We start from the raw sequence: 24,090 nt of genomic DNA on the forward strand, positions 1-24,090 counted from the left end.
GCATAGTAAATGATAGTGTATTAGAAGGAAAAAAAATATTAATAAGAATTACTAGGAATCCTGGGGTGTCTTTTAGTAAAAATGAAAAGATTTCTGGACTGCTGTGTCCAATTACTTCACAGGGATAAGAAATTTCATTCAGTGCTCAGTATTTCATCACTGGCTCAAATGCCTACCAATGTGCCTATGTATTCAAGCTTGTTTGTTGGTCCCTCTTATTACTTATGTACAGAAATGTTTATTTAACTGAATAACTGTTACCACAACTTCTGAATTGCAAGAAGTGTTGAAGTATTACATTTGACATTTTTTTTACAACAGCTGATAATATAATATGCAGTAGCAGGAAATCTTGCAAAAAATAAAAACAACAGTAATTTAGTAGCAATTAGGACAATTGCAAGATCCATATAGTAAGTTTCAATTTTGCACAAGCACCAAGTTTTATCTGTTGTTATTTTAAAGTAAATAATAAAATACAAACTAGCTTCCAGAACTATTTTGCTTTTTGATGACTAAAAGTAACACCCACTGATAACCTGTTTTATGAAGGTAGATTGCTTTGAAGGTGTAGATGTTTGCCCCAGTATAATAAAAGAGAGGTAAATGGTAGATAATACTGCTCCAGTTCTCTCAGGACTTGTCAGGTGTCTGATTTGTATAGCAGAAGACTTTAGGACACTGCCTAACATGTAAGAATATATTTTGATTTAAAGATTTGCCTTTACAAGTTTTAAAAAATACATACTTAATATACTTGTGAAACAAACATAATGCAGTCATCAACAAAGCTTCTTCCAAAGTTGTGATTCCATTTAAAACTTTATTTTGTATGTTCAGAACATCACCAGAAACATAGAAACTTGTAGGCACAAATGACTCCATATCCAGAGTTTTTGAATAAAATATTTTCTATTGAAATTGCAACAACACATTTTTATGATAACTATATAACTTAATATTTCATATATACATATAAAAGTCATGCATTGTAAAGAGTCATTTTTTCTAGAACATGATTCCTAGGTGCTAAAATTCTCTGTAGATCTTACAGGTTTTAAACATGTCATATTTTTTCTGTACATATTAAAGAGTTAATTATACTGATATCACATTCCCAAATAAAACAGAAAATGTAGTAAAGCTGTGTATTTTCTTTATTTACCTTACAGTTTTTTTCCCTGTATTAAAAAAAATAAATCATATAAGTAATAGCAAAACAAATGTTTAAACCAGCTCACAAGTATGTAAGATATGTAAAATCTAGTAGTATAAACTAGGATGACAATGCAAGGGTATAAAATATGTTCTATTTCAAGTCTATGGTCCATGAGTAATATTGCTTCTGTACTGGCCTTGCTTTGACACATGCAAGTCCATGAAATAATTCATGTCTTACTATGTACCAGACTTGGAATCAACCAGGAATGAAAGGAAATGGTCCTCAAGCTTACCGACTGGCAGCTTGTTTTATTTCCACCTGTGAAATACAATTACCCTTTTCTTGCTATGAGGCACATCCAAAAAAAAAATCCAAGGCTGAATTTCAGCCCTGAAATTCAGATCCCCTATATTCTATTTCTGCAAGATTCTTTACTATGTAAATAATTCCTCCAGTTAAACTAATAATTTTAAAAGGATCTTTGTCCTTACATGGCCCTTTTTTCTCTGAGTTTCTATCATTATTACATTCTGGCCACTTAGCCATGTGATATGCATTATGACCTTTGGCACCGGAGTGTTAGCATTTGTGGGAGAACTCTGTACTGCTGACTTCTGTAAGTGACCCACACTACTCCTTAAGTGTGATCATTCTTTTGATTTTCCAGTTTCGTTAGTGGAATCCAGTGTTGTGAAGATGAGTATCATCAGCCATTTGCTTACAAGCAGAGTAGATGTGTAAACATTTTTAAAAGTCTTATTAAGTGTAGTGCTTTTACATGTTTTGCATTCCTGATCTGGAAATACCATTTGATGTATTGACAGCCTGACAAGGAATAGATGCACTTAGCTGTATAAACCATACCAGGTCTCTTTATGTATTTTAGAACCTGTTTAAGAATTTGGAGAAACAGTCTGACCAAACACAGAGCAAGCATTGAACTGGGACTGAGGAGATCTGCTTTTGTTCTTGGGTTTGCCACTACCGTGCTGGGTACCTGTGTGCAGTTGCTTCCTCTTTTGGTGCCTCAATTTCACCACCTGAGAAGTTAAGATTGATTTTAATGGTGCCAGAGTTTCTTCTGAGTGAATGACAGAAGTTGTGCTCCTTTCCAGACACTGCTAATAGCCGTTCTTGCTCAAAGAACTGTATACTATCACTCTACCTGTGAAATATGTGTACTTCTGTTTGAAAGGTGGAATGTAAGCAAGCAGTAACTCTGAGAGCAACAGGGTAACAATTTTTAATGTAAATACTGCATTTGAACAGCTCCTAGAAAATATTTATAATGCAACAGCATGCATACTAATAATACTAGTACTTGACTGCATTTTCTCATAGTATGATTTTGGCATAAGCATTTATGAAAAATATGATAGTTTGTTTTTATGATTGCAAAGCAGTTCCTAAGGTGCAAATTGTAGCTTATACAATTTTGATGAGTCCTTTTAAAAAGTATGTGCTTCTTTTATCTTAGATGGTCTTTGTTACCAGTAGGATACATACTTTACTCATTAACAGTAGTTTTTAAAAAGCTTTGGAGAGAGATCCAGAAAAGCTCACATTTTGTACACTTTTTCCCCTTCCAAAGGTTTTGAGAAAGGCAGTTTCCCATGACAGAGTGGTTTAAACCAGTTTTTTTTTCTGTTCTGAACTTTGCATTGCATTGCAACACAGTACTGACTGCAACTGTTAATATGCCAAATCCTGTAGTACCAATTCCAGCAAATCTCCCACAGACTTTTGTGGGCCCTAATTCCAGATATAGGATTTGGTTCTATAAATAGTCACAGCAGTTCAAATCAGGAGTTTAAATGGTAAATATAAAACCCTTCAGACAATATAAAGGCAATAGATCTAATAGTGCATGAATGCAAAACCACTCTAGTTGGAATATAGTGGAATTTCACTCAGATAATCTGGTAATTTGAATGAAAACTTTGTATACTACACCAATCCCTCTCCAAGGGTACCACCAGTTCAGTAACATTCCATTCATTCACTAATCACACCACGTGTTCATTTAACCACGAGCAGCATTTGAACTGAGCCTTACCCATAGAAGCTTTTGTATGGGACTCCCCAGCCAGTTCTCCCTGGGAAAGGTTTCTGTTTCTGCATGTACACCATTTTTATACAATCTCACATTCTCCACTGGCAAACATCTGCTCTTCTGAAATATAGTCGGGCCAGAAGCACAGGTCACTCTTGAAGTGGTGGGTCCAGAAAAGGACATGATCTCCATCTCCTACAGGGGCTGTTTTTACGTCATTCTTCAGTTCAAACACCACATCATACTAGAAAGAAACCTTATTCTGGGGGTGGGGTTAAAGAGAATATCTGTTTCTTTTGACTGTGCTACCCCCATCTTTCCTTTTAGTGTGAATCTGTTCATTTATTTGTCAGATCCGAGACTATCTTATGCACACTGCTTCACCAGCAGTAATGACAATTGCACAGACTTGTTTGTCCACAGCATTCTTAAAGGGCGTGATAACACCACTCAGCATGCATTTATGTGTTCTAGGTTTCTTCATGGCCATTTCTTTGTTTTAGTTCTAATGTTATACATCGCCTTCTCTTGTAGTTATATGCAAATCTAAATAATATGAAGTTGATTTTCCAGATCTTTCACATTATCTTAGGGATGAAACTTCTTTTCTTCTGTAAATTACAATTAGATACCCTAGCCTTTCTTTTACTTTTTCTGACAGCTAGAGTACATGATATTTTAATTGTTGGTTTTTTTCACAGTAACTCACTTTCTCATTTTCCAAATGTTTCTTTTAAAACAGATACTAATGAATAGGGTCTTGCATGGTTGTTTGCTGTCTATAGGTTTTACATGGGCATTGTCACACAGGTGAGACTGCATGACTACTTCTGAAAATGCAATTTCACATCACCACACATTTGCCTTTCAGCTTCTCTTTCCTTTTCTGCTGCTTGCTTTTTTTGCCATCAATTTGTAAACTCACGGTCCTGCGTTTCTCCAGGTTTAGCAATTCTTGGAATAACTCTTTCACGTTGTGGTTCAGCTTGGCAGAGGTCTCCATGAAAGCACATTTCCACTTCTTAGCCATGGCTTCTCCTTCACTGGTGTCTACCTCTCTATTTTGGTTCTCATCATTTTTGTTGCCCACCAGCATTATTGGAATGCTTTCCACATCTCCTTTAATCTGACAGATTTGTTCGTAGATTGGTTTGAGCTCCTCCAAGGACTGTCGGCTGGTGATAGAGTAAACCAAAATGAAAGCATGTCCTTTAGAAATGGAAAGGCGTTGCATGGCTGGAAATTGATGGCTCCCTGTAGTGTCAGTTATCTGCAAAGTGCATATGCTTTTATCACAGCTGATCACCTGCCGATAGGTGTCTTCAATGGTAGGGATGTAACTCTCTCTGAAAGTGCCTTTCACAAATCTCAAGACCAAAGAACTTTTGCCCACTCCTCCAGCTCCAAACACAACAACCCTGTAATCATTGCTTTGCTCAGGCATGCTTCTTGGTTTGTCTGTTGCTCAGCTGAAGATCTAGGAAAGAGAATGACAAAACCAACAAAAGAGACATTAATACAGACATATGTGGAGAATGCACTTTGTGATATCTCTCCCAAGAAAAGAAATGAATGTGATATAAGTCATCACAAGTTGTAATAATTTAAGAAGACTTGCAGCAGGTTACAGAATGGGTTATTTCAATAGTAAATTTCTATCGATCATTATTATTATGAATTTTATATTAATGTTATTATGAATAAATATTAAATTGAAATAGGTTATTTCAATAGTAAATTTAGGATATGCAATGTTACCTGCACTGGTAGCAAAGCACTGTCTTCATCACTGTATGATTTATCTTAAATTAACATTGTGAGTTTCAGTATTCTTCCTACTGGACTAATATCCCCAGAAATAAAAAGCTGCATCTGGGAAATGGTATACCAGCAAGACCAAGGCCAGAACAAATTGTAGAAACTGAAATACTCTTCTGTCTCTAAAACAAGTCTCCTCAAATCATTGTTGAAACACACCGCTATACACATGCATGACAGTCAATTACTCAAAGCATGCCACGTCTTCAGTAGTTAGGGAATTTATCTCTACTACAACTGGAGAACACTCCTGAGGGACATCTAAGATGTGTTTGTAGCTTATTCAGCAATAGCACTAAGTGTACTTTGTTTCTAACTCTTTGAGAACACGCACCCCCAATTCAGCATGTTTTTCCACTTGCATTTCAGGTCAAAGAGTTCATTTTGGTAAACTGAAATTGTTCATGTTGTCTGCCTTTTCATTCTAATCTTTATTTCACAGCAGATTATATGTGACTGGAGACATGCTACACTTGTCAGAAAGGCTGTGCAGGTGTCTTCACAATATTTTTAAGTGGCTTATGTTGTCAAGGTTGGCAAATGCATATGTCAAAGGTCACAAAACTGTGATCCCTGAAGTCAGTTCCCCTTGACAAAACCTGTCTGTAATCTGTAGGACCACAAATAATTGTCATCATTATTAATAATGGAAATAGTAAAGCTTTCACAGGGCTGCAAGCTGTAGTCATTTTGGAATTCATTGAAATAAATGTGAAGATGAATTTGTCCTCGCATCAGTAGGAGTTCATTAGGTACACAGCACATACGAGTCTCTTTATATTTAGTGATATTTAAGCAAATAAAGACTAAAAAATTAAACCCTGGAAGTTGAAACAGGTCTAGGATGTTGTTACTTTTCAAACCGAAGCTAGATACAGAAAAAAATATGTGTGGAACAAACTGCGAAATTTGCTGCACCTGTATTTGCCCTTAGGAAAATGGGCTGATTTAATAGGGAACCTTGTCCAAGTGCTCTAATGGTCCAAGGTAATTGAATTTGTCTGTTGCACTGTTTCCTGAGTAGCAGCTAATGCAGAACAACCCAAAGGTATTTCTTACTGAATAAAGAAAGCCTTCAAGCAATTTCTTCATTGCAGCAGGAAGAGTGATTGCATTGTGGGGCAAGATTTTAAGTTACCCTTAACCTGTTTAGCACAGGGAGGATAGGATTGGTGCTGTAGAGGTATGGATGTGAGTGGAGCCCCCATGACCTTATCCCAGTTGCCAGCCCACACTGAATTTTGTGCTTTTGCATCTTTGATGCTGTTGCAGCCTGTGCCAGTTAGATTAAAGCTATGTCTGCCCATGCTGCACTAATGTCTTCATTTTTCTGTTCAAGCATACCCTGATTTTGTTATCCTTCTTGTCCAGGGCATCCTATTCTGTCCTAATTCTAACGTCTGAAAGCTGAAAACATCTGTCTTTACATAATGTGTTGAATGAAGGAGTTGCACTTCCTCATCTGCCACACCATAGGCAGAATAATCAGGGCAACTGGGGATGCTGATCCTCAGGCAAAGTGGAGACGCTGTCACAGCTCTGCCTGCCCAGATGGGCTTCAGGCAGAAGGCAGCTTCACCCCTTCCTTCTCTCCTATGCTGCAGTCACTGTCACTTTCAGAGACCTGTTTAAATATAGGAAAGATTGATAAATAAAAGTGTTCATCCTGAGGCACTGAAGCAAAAGTTTTTCTCTCTGACAGCAGAATTCAAAGAATGGAAAGAAGGGTAGTCTCAGAGAACACTGGTATATGTGTTTATGTAAGAGGGAAAATCCTCTGAGGAACAAGGAAAATGGATGACCAGCTCATGCTGTTGAGAAAATAAGCAAAACCAAAGTAGCTAGCAAGAAATGAGAACAGAGGAAGCTAGCAGGACAATTTTCCACTGAGAATAAACCTGTATGTGCGAGCTGTAAGCACGCAAATTCAGAACAGTTGTAGGACTGCATGTTGTGGGTGACTGCATAGGATGAGCTACGATAAGAATTATAGTTTAATAATTTTTGTGAGCAAAAAGGCAAGAGAGAAAATCATAGCTATTTCACCTCAGAAGCAGCTTAAGTGTTGCACAATCAGGTAATATGTAGTCTGGGAAGTATGACATGGTGAGAAAAAATGCACTATGAAAATCAGTGAAATACAGAGTAGAGAAATAATTTTTTTAAAGCTATCTGACTGTAATCCTGCTATATTAAACTTCATGCTTTAAGCATACTCAGAAATCTCCAAGAAACTGCCATATATAGTTGCTCAAATGTTAGAACAAATTGAAATGTGGCACTTAATGGTGTGAAGTATTAAGCATCTGAAAAGCTTCTAAGGGAACCTGAAATGGCATGGTAGCTAATCTTCAAATACATAATAAATTGTTGCAAAGAGGGATAGTGTGCACCAGTAGTGGAAAAAAGGTGGAAATAATGGGCTTAGGTTGTAGAATAGATTCACATTAGACAACAGGAAAACTTTGTAGTGGTAAGAAGAGCACAACTGTTGCTGAGGGAGATTTTGCAGAGTGGCTATAGAAATGACCACAGAATCACAGGATAATTCAGGCTGGAAGGTCTCTGGTCACTGCTGGTCACAGCAGGGTCAGCCATGAGACTAGAGAGTTGTTCTGTCCTGTCAGAGTCTGAAAACTTCCAGTATTTCCCACAGCTTCTCTGGGCAACCTGCTCCACTGCTGAATTACCCTCAGCGTGATTTTCCCTCCCTTATATCTAATCCGAACTATTTGTGTTGCAGCTCATGCCTGTCACCCCTCCTCCTCCCAGTGCCCATTGCTGTGAAGGGTTCAACTTCACCTTCCCGACGGCTTCCCGCAGGCGCGGAGGGGCTGCCCGGTGCCCCCCCGGGCGGTGCCTGCCCCCGGGCGGCCCGGCCCCAGCCCCCAGCCCCCAGCCCCCAGCCCCCAGCCCGCACGGCGCCTCGGGCCCGCAGGGGAGCTCGCTCCGGGCCGCCGGCCGTGTCCCCTGCCGGGGGCGCCGCAACAGACACTGCGCGGCTGCTGCCTCCGAGCGCTGCGCGGGGGCGGGTTATCGCCCCCCGACCCACCGCCCGGGGCACGGCGGGCCCGCACTGCCGCCGGGGCCGTGCCCGTGTGGTCCCCACCACGGCCCCAGGGCCTTCCCGCGGAGCTGCTCCCCAGCCTGTGCTGCTGCGGGGGAGCAGCAGCCTCAGTCGCTATTTGGTCTGTCCCACATGCAGGTCTGTTAGTCCTACGGATCCTCCGTTTTACCAAGATTAAAAAATCAGATTATTTTAATTTTTGTCCTGCTCAAAGCAAAAAACGCAATAAGCTCAGACAAGGCTTTCAGATCACACCAGGGAAAGGCTTCCCTAGTTTTTACCGTGCGCTTACATTCTCTGTGTGCATCTGGTCAGAGATCCTCCTGCAGTGAAAACCATTCTGTGTGGCTGTGCTGCACAGGCACCCAACCTAATGCATTTCATACCGCCCTATGAGTGCATTGGGTTTTCTTTGTCTTAAAATATATTAACTAAAACGCACGACAGGACAAAACAAAGTAGCACATTGTTTCATCAGTGTTCAGTATTCTGGCCAGTGCAGATAAGGGAAAATTAACTTGAGAGAAGTTTGACTTTTCAGATGTACAGTATCCTCCCTGATTCATACCTTGAGAACCTCTCTGTTTCATAATCTACACATAGAGAACAGCAGTTGCATTTTACACTTTAAAGCTGACTTATTCTGGAGTTTATGCCTAATAAATCCTCATTTGCTGCCTTTGTTACTTCATGGACTACATCAGTGAAAAAAATTGCTATCATCCTGTGACACATTAACAAAACTATGCTCACTTAAAAAGGCGAAGCACATTTTATAACTTACATCCACACCCTTCATTATTTGTTGGTTGCAAAGTTCAGCAAGTTAGTGAGTCTCCATATACCTCTGCTGATTTACCTCTGTTTTCTGCAGATGCTCCGCTTGTGCAAGGCTTGAGTTGCTCTAGCTCAGCTGCTGTGACTGAGGCCAACGGGGCTATTCTCTGGGATAAAAGGCTGCTTCCAGTTCAAACTCAACTACAGACCTTTATGCTGTTCCTTTCTTAGCTGTTTCTGACATGCCAGGTAAAGAACTGAAGAGCTGTTCTGACAGGAGGATACAGTTCAAGGACTGAGTCATTTTGATACACAATCGGTTATTTTGTTATATAGTGATAACAAAAAGAGGTATTTAAAAATGTTTAAACAAACTACCTTGCACTACGGATTATAGACTTGATAGCTGAAACTCTTCATGTTTTTTGGGTGACTAATTACATGTGGGTGTGTTAGCATTTACTAAATTGATGTCACTGATCCTGTATTTAGCCACTGGATCTCCATAGTTATCACTTATCTTTAATAATGGACTAACTTTTCTATCAATTTTATTTATGACCTGATTCTTATGTTTGTATTTAAGCCACGAATAACACATATAATAGAAGGCAAAATGTTGAGAGAGGCTGAAAAATAACTTGTGAAAATTAATCTCCTTGAATACTTACCCTTAGAGTAATATGAGATGAGAATCTCCTAGCTGGTGAGCCCATCCAGTTTGTACTTGAAAGCTTGTATAGAAAAAAAATTGCCCACTCTCCAGTGTTTCCACAGTTTTGTTTTGTTGCAAAAGGATTTAACCACATTTGTATTGTTAGACTTCCATGAAATGTCACAGGTTGCACATTTCTTTGAAATTTTTTGGCTAGGTGGTATTTTTTAGGGTAGTATACATTTTAGAAAACAACCTGATACTACGTGTGCTGTCTGGAATCAGAGGCTTTGATTGCATCTTCACTGATCCAGTTCTTGAGGTTTTAAGATATCCTACTGACATGTCAGTCTGATGTGCAATACAGCAATTGTCAGATACTATGTATTGATTTCCTGAAAGCTCTCTTTCCTCAAGTAAGATCATCTCATATCAGTTACTGATTTTGGGGTTTTTTTTAAGTGTTTAAGGAGATGTCTCTGTTTATATTGTCATTGTTATGATGGAAATCCAATAATTTACATGCAATGCATTTAGTTCAAAAGCTTGCATCAATTTAAACTAAAAATCCATCAGGCTTCCAGTGATGAGACCATCATGCAAAGACACAAAGTGCAAGGTGAAGAATAATACCAAATGTAGATATACATGAGATGGATTTCAGCATGTTTGTAAGGTTAATGGGCATTTCACCACACCAAATGTGAAAAAAAGCACACATTACTAATACACAGGAGGGAAAAAGAGCTCTGCAAGTTTTTACTTGTCCATTACGTATATAAACAGGCATTTCTTGGGGAGTATTTTCACCATATTTGCCAATGATCTTGGACTTAAAGAGTGGGGATTTTCTTACTTCTAGTGTCTTCAACTTTTACTACAAAATGCTCTTTTTCATTATTTTTTCTTTTTCTTTGCTTGGTTTGCTTTGGTCTTTTCAAATCGATGGAAATTTGGATGTGTTTGAAGACAAAATGGTAACAGTTAAAACAGCTTTTTCTTGCAACATGAGGTTCTAATCCATGTGGAAAGCATATTTTTATTCTCATGCTGAACAAAGTGTTCTTTGAAAGTCTGCTTCTCAACAATCAGCTAGTGTAAATTGTGACTTCCTCACTGAGTAAAAGCTGTAGCACTTTTGATTGATGTCAGCTCTGGCTTTTATACAGGTGTTGTTCTTGCCATGTTTGTTAATAAAGAAGAATATTTTCACACTGTTAGTGCCTGTGTCATTGATATTTGAGCAAAGCCTTGGCCAGATATAAGCATCTATTCAAAATACCTTCTCTTTTTGCTTTACATGTTTACATAAAATGGGAGGACAACTGGCCAAGTCATATTAACATAAGTCGCTATGCATGGATTGACAATACTAATGATGATAATTAAAAGTAATGCATTTAGACTAAAACCACTTCCTGCATTTGCTTTGCCATTTCAAAGTTACAGCTTGGTAAGTTACTGCAACATCATGCCTTTTTTTCTAAATGTTTATCTATGTATTGGTGACTTCCTTGCACTTGAATTTAAGTCTGTGATCTTTGTGTTAGTAGATACTATTCAGACATCATTGGATAACAAATATTAGGCTAAATATTATTTATTCCTGATTGTTCTAACTTTTTAGATACCTTAACAAGGCAAAAATATAGAGAGGTGTGTCAGATATTTCAGGTCATACCTTCTCCCTATGAAAAAACCTGGTGGAAGTCTTGAAATGCAAAGAAGTCTTTCACAAAACAGTGTGATGTGGGATTTGAAGGCAGCAATTTACTATATTTTGCTCAAGGTATTTATGCAGTGCCAGAGAACATTAAGCCATTTGACCTAAGATTTCTCTGGGCTTTTTCACTGTCTTCAGTGCAGTTTGAACAAAGTGTCTTATTTTATTCTTAAAAAGAATTCTTTGCCTACAGCTGTTCCAACTAATGATGACTCTCCGAGAAGCATCTCATTGCTTTAGGAAAGGTGATTATGCTGCTGCTGCTGAAATGTTGGTAATTGGTTAAATTAGTTGCCTCCAGAAACTTCTTAGACTCTAGCACCAGTTTTGCTGTTATTTCATAGTAATAGCTTGGGTTTTCCATTAGTCTAAAAGCTCATGATAGAAGTCCCTCTAAACATAATTTTATGCAATTGGTCTCTGAATCTTGCCCAGTGTTAACATTTTTTTCAATTAATGCTGGAGGATGGTGAAGAATGGAGTTTCAAAATAACGGCAATACTGCATGATCAGTGAAGATTAAATCCACTTCAAGATTTCCAGCACTGAATGTCCAAGCGCTAACATACTGGTTTACTGAAAGAAAGCTGTCTTAGTGCTGTGTAAAGTAGTTACCGTAAAAAGGAAGTTGGGCACTGTTTGTGTGACCTGTAGGTTCAGCAAACACAGTTCAGCAAAGTCCTTAAGAAAATGCTTAAATGGTGTACATTCTTGTCATGTTTTTTTTGGGGGTTGGTTTTTTTTTTTACCTTGGGCTTAACTGTAGTATAATTGAACACTGTAAAGTCTTCATATATAGCATTCATGTGATATAAAGGCTGTTTACGGTGGACAAAAGATTGAGAAAATCAGTGATTTTGGGCAGGTCAGTGTAGGTGCAGCAGCTAGAAGTGGCATGGAAATGTTCCAATATAACAGGTCTTATTGACCAAACAGCATTCAGCTATTGGACGTTGAAAGCAGTGTAATGATCTAACTTCAAGATCTGTGTAGAAGTTACCGAGTGTGGCCAAAAAAAGATGTGAAAGAACACGAGGTTTTTGGAGTTCCAGATTTATTTTCAGAGTCAATACAAAACTGGATGACATAAAAGGCCATGGCAAAAAAGAAGAGTTTTTCTCAACTATACTTTGAGAGAAAAGCAATGTTAACTTAGTATTTTGTACCATCAGCCAGAAGAAAGCAGACTAGATTAAGTTAGAGACAAAATGGCATCTTCCGTGGAAGTAAAGAGTTGAGTGCTTTCCTCTGACACACTGTCCTTGTTATAATATTTACTTGTTCATGTGAAAGTAAAAGATAAAATCAGACACTCTTCTTATTCAACATATGCATAGGAAGCAAAAATTCAAACTACAAATTCAGTTTGGCTTGACGGAAACAGTTTCTCGTTTAGAGTTAGACTTTCTACAACATTTGAACTGTTTCAATTTGCATAGAAAATTCATCATTTAGAATTTTCTAACTGACATGAAAGCAGTGGCTCAGTCTGTACAAAACTTGATAGGGCTGAGACAAAGTAGAAAGATAAACAGCCCTGCATGACCAGAATGTCAGCAGACAAAGTATGTCCTTCAGGAGACCTAGTATAGCCTAGGTGATTGTAATATTTACTTTCAAATATTTAAAAAAGAAAAAGGGAAGAAAAATAAAAATGGCTCCACTTTTTCAATGTTGGCTAAAGTGTTTCTTCCATTTTGGGACAGATTCTTCACTACATTACAAATGCATATGCTACACTACAGATACAATCTAAGTATTAAGTCAGGATATCAATTTTGGAAAGTTTTTTCAGAGAGGTTCTCTGAAAGGTTTTACAGATTCCCTTCATACTGCTGGCCTAACACAGAAGAGTAATAGAGAGGACAGGATTCTTTCAAAATAATTTGTCACAGTTTTTTTCTGTATTTAAAGAAGTGAAATATTGTCCTAAACATCTCCATGTAAAGAAGGTAGAATCCAGCCCCTGCAGTGTTCTGTGATCACAGATGTTGTGCTCTGCTTTAGAAAATTTTTATATTTTCATCACACTGAAGTTGAAAACCTTCTTGACGAAACAATACCTTTTCAAAATTGTTTGAAGCCCTATGAATTATTATATCAAATGGATCCCTTGGTAAAACAAAACCCCCAAATACATAACTGTCAGTAAGAAAATATTTACTGGCTCTTGGGCTAAGATATGGCCAGCAAGGATAATGGCAGGAATAGTTTTACGAGGCAAGAAAGAATGGGAAAAAAAGGGACAAGAACTAGATGAGTTTTCTACAGGGGCAATAGGTAGCATGGGTTTCTGAAACTAAGTTTAACCAAAGTGGCATTTCTTGTTGAAGGCAGGACTGCTGATGGAAGAATGAACAATGCAGAAGGGTCTATTGGTTCCATTTTCTGCTAAGCATTCATGTACAGAAAATTCAAAAGGTGCTGGACCTGATCCAACAAAGATCTTTAAAATCAGGAATACACTTTAATGATTTGGTCTACTGTTGTCCAAGAGCTTTCAGAACTAAACCCTGAGTAACAGGTATGTACTAATGAACCATTACCATAAAACAAGATTCAGCATCATTGAACACACCAAGTGAAAAAACATTCCTTTCATGCAGAAACAGCAATAACATGCTAAGTTTACCCAGGGTGAACAGGTGTCCTACTGATTGCCACTTTTTATTTAGTGAATTGGCTAATCTTAAAATTAGGAAAAGGAGAGTTTAATGACTTTGGTTCCTGTTTAAACTCAGGTTTTACCTTAGGTATGTTAGATACTTCATTGACTTAAACAGAACTACTCTTATCTACTCAAGCATTTTGGTAAACCAGTATCTTAATCTTTCAAGTGCTTACAGTCAAAACTCAGTGACAAATAACTCAGAAGCCTTTGTGGATGTGTAGTTAGGTATTCATGAATTCACACACAGAAATAAAAATGTCAAGATAACAGCACTGTATTCAACTCTCCCTGGGACTGATTTTTTTGAGTTTTTTTCCCAGCTTAACAGACCCAACACTGTAGGTTTTGTTCAGTTTTCAATAGATTTAATCTACCTGAGTAAAGATAGAAAGATCAACTTAAAACATTTTATGTCCACCTTTCAACATGTAGGACACTATGCCATGGGGTAGAGCAGTAGGGTTATTAACTGGAATTTGTCACTCACATAAAGGCGGGATCAGAGACTCAGTCTGACCTTTCAGCCCCTCATTTTTTAATAGCAGGCTAATCTACTTTTGGCAGCTAGCTATAACTTTACATACTGTAGTGAATTTCTGCTTCTCCAGATGTCCACTAGCCAAAATAGGTGACTTTTTATTGGGCATCTTATGGAAAAAAGTTGTGGCTTTTAAGTTTTCCTGAATAGAGAAAGTTAGAACATATAAACCACTAAAAAAACCCCCAATACACCAGCCACCAAACCAAGAAGGAAAATATCCCAAATAATCATTTGACCGTAGAGGCTTTGGATGTGAAATTCCATATACTGGGAGATTCATGATAAAAATCCAAGCATAAGCAACAAGCTAGTTTCATATAAATGTGTGTCTTTACACAGAAAAGCCATACATCCATGGAAGACTGCTTCCGTTCAGCAGAGGAAATTGTACAAAGAGCAGTGGCCCTTTTGCCTTTCCACTGTAGACCTCAATTCTTTAATGTCAGTTTCAGACTATTTGCACAAATCTTCTATAGAAGCAGAATTATTAAAGGTTAAGGGCTTCTGACATATAATTATAACTTCTATAATTATCTTTCCTTGTTGGGCTGGAAAGGATAGCTTGGTTGTTATCCTGACTACTGAAACAGGCCTGATACTCTTCCACAGCCCAAATAACACCCCTTTCAAAATGATGTGGCTTATACTGAGAATATCAGTATTTGTCTTCTTGTCCTAGTTGCGCGAGGTAAGCCCTCCAAAAACCCTACCAGCCAATATAATACATTTTGCAACTGGTTTGTTGGGCAATAACTTGTGAATAAGTTAATGTAGCAGGTTTCAGGATCCAGAAGGAACTCCGACAAGTAATTAAGTAATGTAATCTCCTTGTTGATATGCTTCCAAGCACTACTAAGAAGCCTGTGTTTACACTGAAAATTTTCTGCAAATCAGAAAAGGTTGAAAACCAGCAATTAAAGTATAACTGTGGGTATGATACAGGAATGACAACTTTCTGATAGGAGTTTCTACCTCTTTACAAGAAGCTATTTGCTGTCTATGATGTGCAATTTATCATAACCTGGTTTGGGGAAATTTATATATTTTTTCTTTTTACTTTAAAGTGTATTTTCTTTAAAATTTAATTCGCAAATCTACACTGCAAGACTTCCACAAAACTGAATACTTACCGGGTTTTTTAAAATTATTTTTAATGAGAAAAACAATTTCGTACTAATTTTCATCACTGCCCTGGCTTTCAGTACTTTCTATTACGAAAAAAGAAGGCTTAGCCTTCAGAGTAGTTTATTCACAATTCATGTTTCTTTTCCTTGTAGACAAAATTATGAAAACTATATTCTAAAGATTAAAAAATAATTTCCCAGTAACACATGGTAGCATTTTAATGTTTGAGTGAACAAATTGGGAAAACGCTAATGTTTTTGAGTTGGGTTTACAGCAATAATTTACCAGTTGATGGTAGCTCTTATTTGATTATTTAAATTACTAACTTTTCAGAACAGATAAAAATTTCCCTAGATTTTCAGGGAAGAATATAAAAATAAATAAATAAAAGGAAGTCTCCTTTTCTTAGCTTCACATTAAGTCAGAACTACTGGACATTTTGGGAAGAAAATATTTGCAGTCCAGGAATGGATTTGCTTTTTCATAGAAGTGCTTTACAACATACCTACTTTAAATGCAGATACTAAATGGCTGACATAACTTCATTGACATTTATTCAGATTCAACTAAAACCAATTCCATTACCTTCAGTGAGGGTGAGGGTGATTGCATTTTGCTGCCATAGCGTACTGCAGCCCTGCACAGTCAGAGAAATCAGAGACTGATTTTCATCACCAATACAGAAGTCTAACATTTAACTCAAATTTGTTTGCTTGACAGGTGGTGCTCCTGACCTTGGTGTGAGTGGAAAAACCTGTCTGTCACAGACTTGACACACCCTTTTTGACATTGCTTTTGCCTTCCTTGGATACTCATTTATACAGTAATCAATATTTTGTGGTTGAAAACAAATCAATATTTGTTTTCTCAAAAAGGCAAAATAAAGAATGTTCTGTTTCAATTCATATGTACAGTTGCATTGTCACTTGGTGGGTCTTTTCTACTGCCTTTCTAGCAGTAAGATAAGTTAATGCACATTTTAACTTTAGTGCAACAAAAAAGAATGCAGTGAAAATACTTGTTCATTGATACTTAGCAACCTTTGTTTGGGTGCAGAATAAAACAGAAACATATGAAAAAAATTTCCAATATTTTTTTTTCCTAGTACACTTAAGGAAATTGTTACTTTAAAAGGGAACGTAATATTGCTAACAGTTTGTATGCATGTTTCACAAAAATGCCATTTTTCTTCCTTTATGTAATACTGAGAATTGCTCAATTAGGCCTAGTAATACAAAGTATAAATGGGAAAGTTAAAAACTATTTTGAATCATCCCTATATACCAAACCAAATGTACTGCAATGAATACTGTTTTATTTAAGTCTACAAATGGCCTGGTACTCACGTGGCTTGCGGGAGCTGGAACATTCGAATGCAGTTTATTATATATTACATAACAGTTACTGAGATTTACTGCAATCCAATGTAGTATACAAATCAAAAACATAAAAAAACAAGAGAAGGATCAGATTATAAAAAGAAAGAAGTAGAGGAAAAGAGAATATGGAATTGAATGTGGTCATTCTGCAGGAACATCTTTGAACCAGAATACTGTTTATTGTGCGTTTTTAAAATAAGCTAAGTTTGAGGTAATTACACACACTCAGTCACAATGGAAGTGTGAGTTTTTGCTTTTTCACACATGATGCTTGGATCTTGTCCTGGTTTTGGCTGGGGCAGATTTAATTTTCTTCCTAGTAGTGAATACAGTGCTGTATTTTGGATTTAGTATGAGAATAAAGTAGATAACACACTGATGTTTTAGATGTCGCTAAGTCGTGCTTAATCTAAATCAGGGGCTTTATTGTTTCCCATGCTCTGCCAGTAAGCAGGTGCACCAGCAGCCGGGAGGGAGCAGAGCCAGGACAGCTGACCTGAACTAGCCAAAGGGATGTTCCATACCATAGAATGTCATGCTCAGTATATAAACTGCAGGGACCTGGCCAGGAGGGGCTGATCACTGCCTAAGGACTGGCTGGGCATTGATCGGCAAGTGGTGAGAAACTGTATTGTCCATCACTTGTTTTTCTTGGGTTTTATTTCTTTCTCTCTTTTTGTTATCTCCCTTCTCATTACTATTATTATTACTATTATCACTATTATTATTGTTATTTCTATTATTATTTCTTTTATTATTATTTCATTAAACTGTTCTTACCTCAACCCATGGGGTTTAGATTTTTCCAGTTCTCCTCCCCATCCCATTGTGGCGGGGTGGGGGGCAGTGGAGTAGGGTGCGTAAGTGAACAGCTATGTGGTATCTAGTTGCTGCTGGGGTTAAGCCATGATAGACAGGTGTGTTGGTTAGCACAAAAGGAAGTTATCAGGTCATCCTGAAAGGAAACTAGAAATAGCAGTAGTAACAACTTCAGAAACAGCATTATGAGTTTATATATTATCCACTGGTTTTGTTGGTACTACAGAGACTGCAGTGCTGGTGTAATAAAATCCTGACGACTTGGCCAGAAGGAGCTGTGCTTCTGAACTCCAATCATCTTACAAAGAACTTGCACTGTGAGAAAGGGATGTTATTCAGCTTGATGACCATCACACCTTATTTGTCTGCTGGTGTAAACAACAGTGCAGCACAATGTAGAAAAGAAATAGGCTTTCATTTGTCTCTGGTGTGAGATGTGTGGAAAACTGTGTTTTTAAAGACCTTGACCCACTTGCAAAGAGACTTTTGAATGTAGGCAACTTCCAGTGAAAAGTATGAATGGTGTTTAGTACTGAAAGAAACCTGGATTATCAGATCCAGTTCTTTGCCATTACAGGCAACCATTTCACATAATCCCTTCCACCAAGTTCCAAGTAAAACACATTTAGAACACTTTCTTTCTATTACCTCAACAAGAAGGTAATTTCAGAACCTTGCTGCTAATTGTTTCAAACTTTGCAGCCTAAGTGTATTCACGGTCTATTTAAACCCATTTGTTCTTCACTATTCCCAGGTGTCATGGTTTAGCCCCAGCTGGTAACTAAGTATCATGCTCGCTGCCTGCCCCCACCCCACGACAAGGGATGGGAAGGAGAATCAGGAAGGGCAATAGAATAATTGAAATAGAATAAAATAAAAACAACAATAATAACAATAGTAATTATAATGAAGAGGAGGGAGAAGGGGAAAAGAACAAAATCCAAAGGGGAGGGAGAAAAGAAACCAAATGATGCACAATACACTTGCTTACCACCCTCTAACAAATGCTCAGCCAGACCCCAAGCAGTGATCAGGAAGCCCCAGACATGTCCTCCCAGTTTATATACTGAACATGACTCTTTGTGGTATGGAGCATCCCTTTGGCTAGTTTGGGTCAGCTGTTCTGGCAGTGTCCACCCCTAGTTCTTGTGCCACTCCAGCCCTCTCACTGGCAGGGCCTAAGAAACTGAAAAGTCCTTGATCTAGTTGAAACATTACCTAGCAACAACTAAAAACATCTGTCATCACCACTATTCTCATATCAAATCCAAAACACAGCACTGCACCAGCTGTTAAAAAGAAAATAACTCTACCCCAGCTGAAACCTGGACACCAGGGATAGAAATAAATAGCTGTAAACTGCAATCATTCCCCCAGTTCCATGGGGCCATTGATTTGCAGCTGTGTATTTGAACCTTTTCCATGTTTAAACAGTTCTTCATGCAAAAGCCTCAGGAATGTGTGCAGTGTGTGAGAGAGCATGAAACCTCAAGGGATACCACATTTCATAGTCCCTGAACAATGGCACAGATGCCATTCTGAGAGAATTGGGCACTACTGCATTTAGTAGGCACGGCAAGACCCTGTGGGGCAGCTCCTGAACATGAGTGAAGTCCCTAAGTCAGAAAAGTAAAAGGGAGGTAGGAGGCAAGGCAAAATAGCCCTCTGATCCAGAATTAATAATTATGAAACCTGCAAACATTCTAGATACCGTAAACTGTAAAGCTTGGCAGAGGTATAACAGAAATTAGTTGCAACATCTTCATTTATATGGAAAGGTATGGGGATGTACATATTACATACCTGTGTGTGTGCATTTATAAACAGGCATATATATATTCATGTATGACTACGTATTCATGAAAACAAGACATTCAGGAAATGCTTTAAAAACAAAATACATCAAATAAGTTGCCCCATTCTGGGCTCACCCAACTGTGACTGAGTGCTGCAGCATATAGAGCATCCCACATTTCACAGGGAAGATAGCAAGAAAGGAAGTATTATCAAATTTAATTCAGTCCCTCACAAATACTGGACAATGGCCTTTCATGATTTATTTTCTTTCTTTCAATTGAAAGAGGCACAATCTACTGCACAAATAAAACATTGCCTGTTTGTCAGTGGAATGCTGCAAAGTTGTATTTGTTTCAAAGAAACGAACACCTGGTCTTATTTTATTCAGACTCAACATTTTTGATTCTTTCATCGTATAAATTAAAATGTAGCCTTCATTTAAAAAAAAATGCATCTCCCCTTAAGCACTGCAGTGGCAGCAGTTTAAACTAGGGCAAAATCCAGAACATTGAGTTTTAATGAAAGACAGTTTTAAAAAAAGGTTATGAAGCCCTTACTAGCATCCCAGCACACAGAAAAATGATGTTTAACTGGTCAGTATGCATATGACCAACCTCTGGCTTCTTGTCAGCCCCAGCTTACAGCATGCCATGTTCTCTACCTAAGATACATGCTTAGATCAAATATCGCAGTCATAACTCACACAAAACTCTACTGACTTCAGCGGAAATTTTGCCTGAGTGAGGACTGTGGATTTTGGCCAAAGGCGATAAAGACCTCTACTCTCAATGCAAAGCTATTTTTATTTTACAAGACAATGCAGAAAAACAATGGAAAAAATTTTACCTGTGTAGGAACAGAAAGCTCCAAATGCTCCTCAGTTTCTGCCTGTCATTGCACCGGCTGTTCACCCCCTCTGCTCTGGGTTTCCTCCACCAAAAAGGAGTCCCTGTCTTAATCAAGGGGCTGCAGCTCTTTCGCCTGCTGCTTTCCCTTGTGCTGCTCCTCTCCTACTGACTCCCCAGTGTCTGGGCCGTGGCTAATGCTCCTGTTGGCTTGATTGCAGCCTCTCTCTTTCTGCTTTTACAGATGGACTGACTCCAGCATCTGCTGGTGCTACTGCCTAAATGGCAACGGCAAAGCTCATCCAGGCTTTTAACTGCCACCTACTGAGTAATTGTGGAATATATATGAATATATATATAAAAGTATATGTATATAGGCTGTAATTTTGTGGCTTTCTCAACAAATGTAGTAGATTTTTGCAGTTAGTCTTTAAGCCCTCCAAATATCCTGCAGTTTGCCATTTAAAGTTGTAGTTTATGTTACTCTGTGTCCATAACTCTCTCTTTCTTTCAGCACCTAAACATGGAACAAGCCTGTTCCCTTAACTTTAAAAAGATTACAAAGCCTTTGGTGAGGCTAATGCCTAGTGGGCATAAGCCAGCATAGCCCTATACAAATCAATGGAGCTGTGCTGATTTATACTAGCTGAGAAATTCATCCTTTAGGTCTAATATTTATTTGCAGAAATATAGTAGATATCCAATATGAAAAAAAAAAAACAACCCAGATAGCTTTTGTCCAACACACCCCCTCAGAATTTCACCCACCTGAAACTGAAAGAAGGATGGGCTGACCAGCTAGCTCCCAACAGTTGGCATGATGTGACAAATTCCACTCTCTGTAAGGGATGTGTTTGTTTTCCTTGTTTTTAAGAAAGACTCATTCATCGTGTTAATGCTTTTGCCAAATGCAGAAATGAAAAGGGTTCTCCACTCCATTTGTGTCTTACAGAAGTATAAGTGTATTAGGATACAAAATGACCTGGTCAATACTCCCTGAGGCAGTTATTCGCGCTACTGTGCACTTCTGGTACAGATCAATTCTGACCCCTGTTTTTACAGGCTTCCAGGCAGCCAGCTGTAGATCAAAGCATGTGCCTCTCTGCGCCACAGGCCTGCTCCTACAGCCTGGCAGCAAACCCCTGCCTTTGCTTTTGTCACCACTTCTCAGCAATATCTTAATCCCATGTGCTTGGAGAATTGGTTAATTAATATCCTGAAACCAAAAAGTCAAGGTATTATAATTACTGCAACACAGCAAAGCTTAGCCTGTAAAGTTTATAATACTGCCCAGGAATTTAGCTTGTGCTTTTACCTGGTAGTGCCCCATGGTATTCTGACTGCAAAATTCAGTCTTACTCAAGTAGTCTACAAAGTGCTTCTGTAGTTACAAACAGTGTGGCTCCTCAGTAGTTTTGAGACATAACAGATCTCAGCCCACAGTGTGTGCTTACTGGGAATGTGCTTTTAATTTTCCTTAGAAATAGTAGAACTACCTGATGAGCTTTAGAGTAATGATTTGCCACTGCTTTTGCTCACTCAGTTTACATTACAAGTCTGGGAGACTTTAGTTCTTGAACCCTATTCCAGCGGAAGGGATGTTAGAACTTTTATAAACATAGCTTTTCAAAACCCTGATTCTTTCCAAAACTGAATTTACTTCAATTACAAGTATCAATATACCTACCCTGTTGTAGTTTTTTCCTTACCTGTCCCAAGAACTGAAATCTTTCATTTACAGGTCACAGATATATACCTGCACTGACAAACACAAGGTCTAGTTCTATAGTTTCAGCCCGGGCTCTCTCCCGTTGAAATCATCGTGAGAATTTTCTGAGCAGAAGCGCAGTACTGGATCGTCACACTATAATACACTGTAGAGGATACTGGTATGGGATTTTCCTTACTACTTCTGCTCAGAACCGGTATGGCAGTTCCTACCGTCAGCAATGGTTCTGTACAGCTACTGCTTTCAGAGGGGTTGTTCAGGTGCTCCAGAGAAGGCAGACTTCCAAAATCCCAGGCATGCCTCACCCCATCATAAATACAGATTATTCACACATGGTCCTGCCAGTGGATCCCACAGACCTAAACCCAGGTCAGTCCCACACAGACCAGCAGTGGCACAGCAGGGTAAACGTTTTCTTGCCCTAAGCTGTAGGGAGGTTGTATTGATCTGAATGTAGGGCAGAGTGAACAGGGCTTGTTCAGAGTGAAGAACTGGCCTTCCCCCAGGGGCATGAAAAAACTCTGCTCTGCAACTGCAAAGTGTGAACCAGATGCCTCATGCTGCCGAGTGGAAGGGAAAGTGCAGAGGACAAAGGCACAAAGCCTACAAGACTTTCTGTTACACCCTTCCCTCACAAAGTCTTAGGCAAGCACTTGATCGCTAGGTTTCTACGCTGCATCCCAAGTTGGAGAGGGCATTTAAGGAACAAGAGACCTCCCTAGCAGAATATGAGCTGCACATTTAGCACACATCTGCATTGCACTGAAAGCACAGCTTCTGAGTCAAAATTCAGCCCATGGCCCATGTACAGCATGGAAAAATGAGAAAGTCTTCAGTTTCTGTGTAAAAGTTTAGGATGTAAAACAGTTACTTACTTATCAAGGTTTTCTCCCTGCAAGGCAGAGCATAATGTTGACAAAAAGCAGCCAGCAGAGATCAAGGCCTAAGCTCAGTTTGTCTTTTCTGGGATGGTTTTCCTCCTGTTAATGTCTGTTTCTCCACAATGCTTTCATTAAACCACACCCTGGCTAAAATACATCCCTCTTCACTTGCATACATTGAAAGCTACTGTCTTAGCTATGCATTGCCTTAAAGAAATCTAGTTCTTCCCTACAACTATCCTTAAAAATGGCTAATAGCTATCATAAATCTATAATACCTTGTTGTCTTCCCATAGTGTATTTCTGAGTTGTGCTCTAAAATGAGATTGAGTTGTCATCAGCGGGTATGTAGGACATTACAAAAGACCTTAGCACATCATCTTCTTTTTTTTAAAGATTTACAGGAGTTTTTGTCCAATAGGAAGAAATTTAGCTTAAGGAAAAATTGAGTGTTTTTCCAGGGCAGCTGATTGGCAGAAGTGGATCTGTTAACACCCTGTACTTTGTGCAGTAATTAGACTCCTACTCTGTGAATATGGTATGACTGTAGCTACAGGGCAGGTTATCACAAAGGCTGTGTGTTTTTGTGTTTGTGCACTGCATTTGAATCTTAGGATATTTCCACTATTTTGTAAATGAAGCATAAAATTCTGATTTTTTTTTAGTGACTGCACTTCTTTGAACCTGAAAAACTCAAAAAAAAGCAAATAACTGGCAAGTTACTACTACATATAATTTTGAAAATATAACAATAAAATTATATATTGTATTTTTAATATTTGGCTAAATGCATCATAGCCCATTTACAATCCACTGGAGCATGTGACTATCTCTGGTACAATCACATCTTACGTATAAAGCAAACACAATTAAAACTCGTACGTAGTGTATCAGGCAGTTAGTGGTCTACACCAATGCCATGAGATGATGGGGCCAAATTCTTCCTGGGTGTAATTAAGACTCTCATTTACATTGAAGTGACTCCAGACTACCTCTTGAATTGGCTGGGTTTAGAAATATGGATCCTCATCTAATATGTTTTATCAGT

General features: G+C 38.4%; 1 protein-coding gene across 1 annotated transcript; it reads right to left on the reverse strand.

The window, feature by feature from the left end:
* Positions 1-788: 788 nt before the first annotated feature.
* On the reverse strand, positions 789-20,693 carry DIRAS2 (DIRAS family GTPase 2). Its single transcript, XM_027801035.2, has 2 exons — positions 20,434-20,693; positions 789-4,692 (listed from the first exon to the last, which is right to left on the reverse strand). The coding sequence occupies exon 2, from the start codon at positions 4,657-4,659 to the stop codon at positions 4,060-4,062; it is 600 nt and encodes a 199-aa protein (XP_027656836.1). The 5' UTR covers positions 4,660-4,692; positions 20,434-20,693; the 3' UTR covers positions 789-4,059.
* Positions 20,694-24,090: the final 3,397 nt, after the last annotated feature.

The sequence above is a fragment of the Falco cherrug genome, chromosome Z (assembly GCF_023634085.1).
Source record: "Falco cherrug isolate bFalChe1 chromosome Z, bFalChe1.pri, whole genome shotgun sequence".
NCBI classification, from domain to species: domain Eukaryota; kingdom Metazoa; phylum Chordata; class Aves; order Falconiformes; family Falconidae; genus Falco; species Falco cherrug.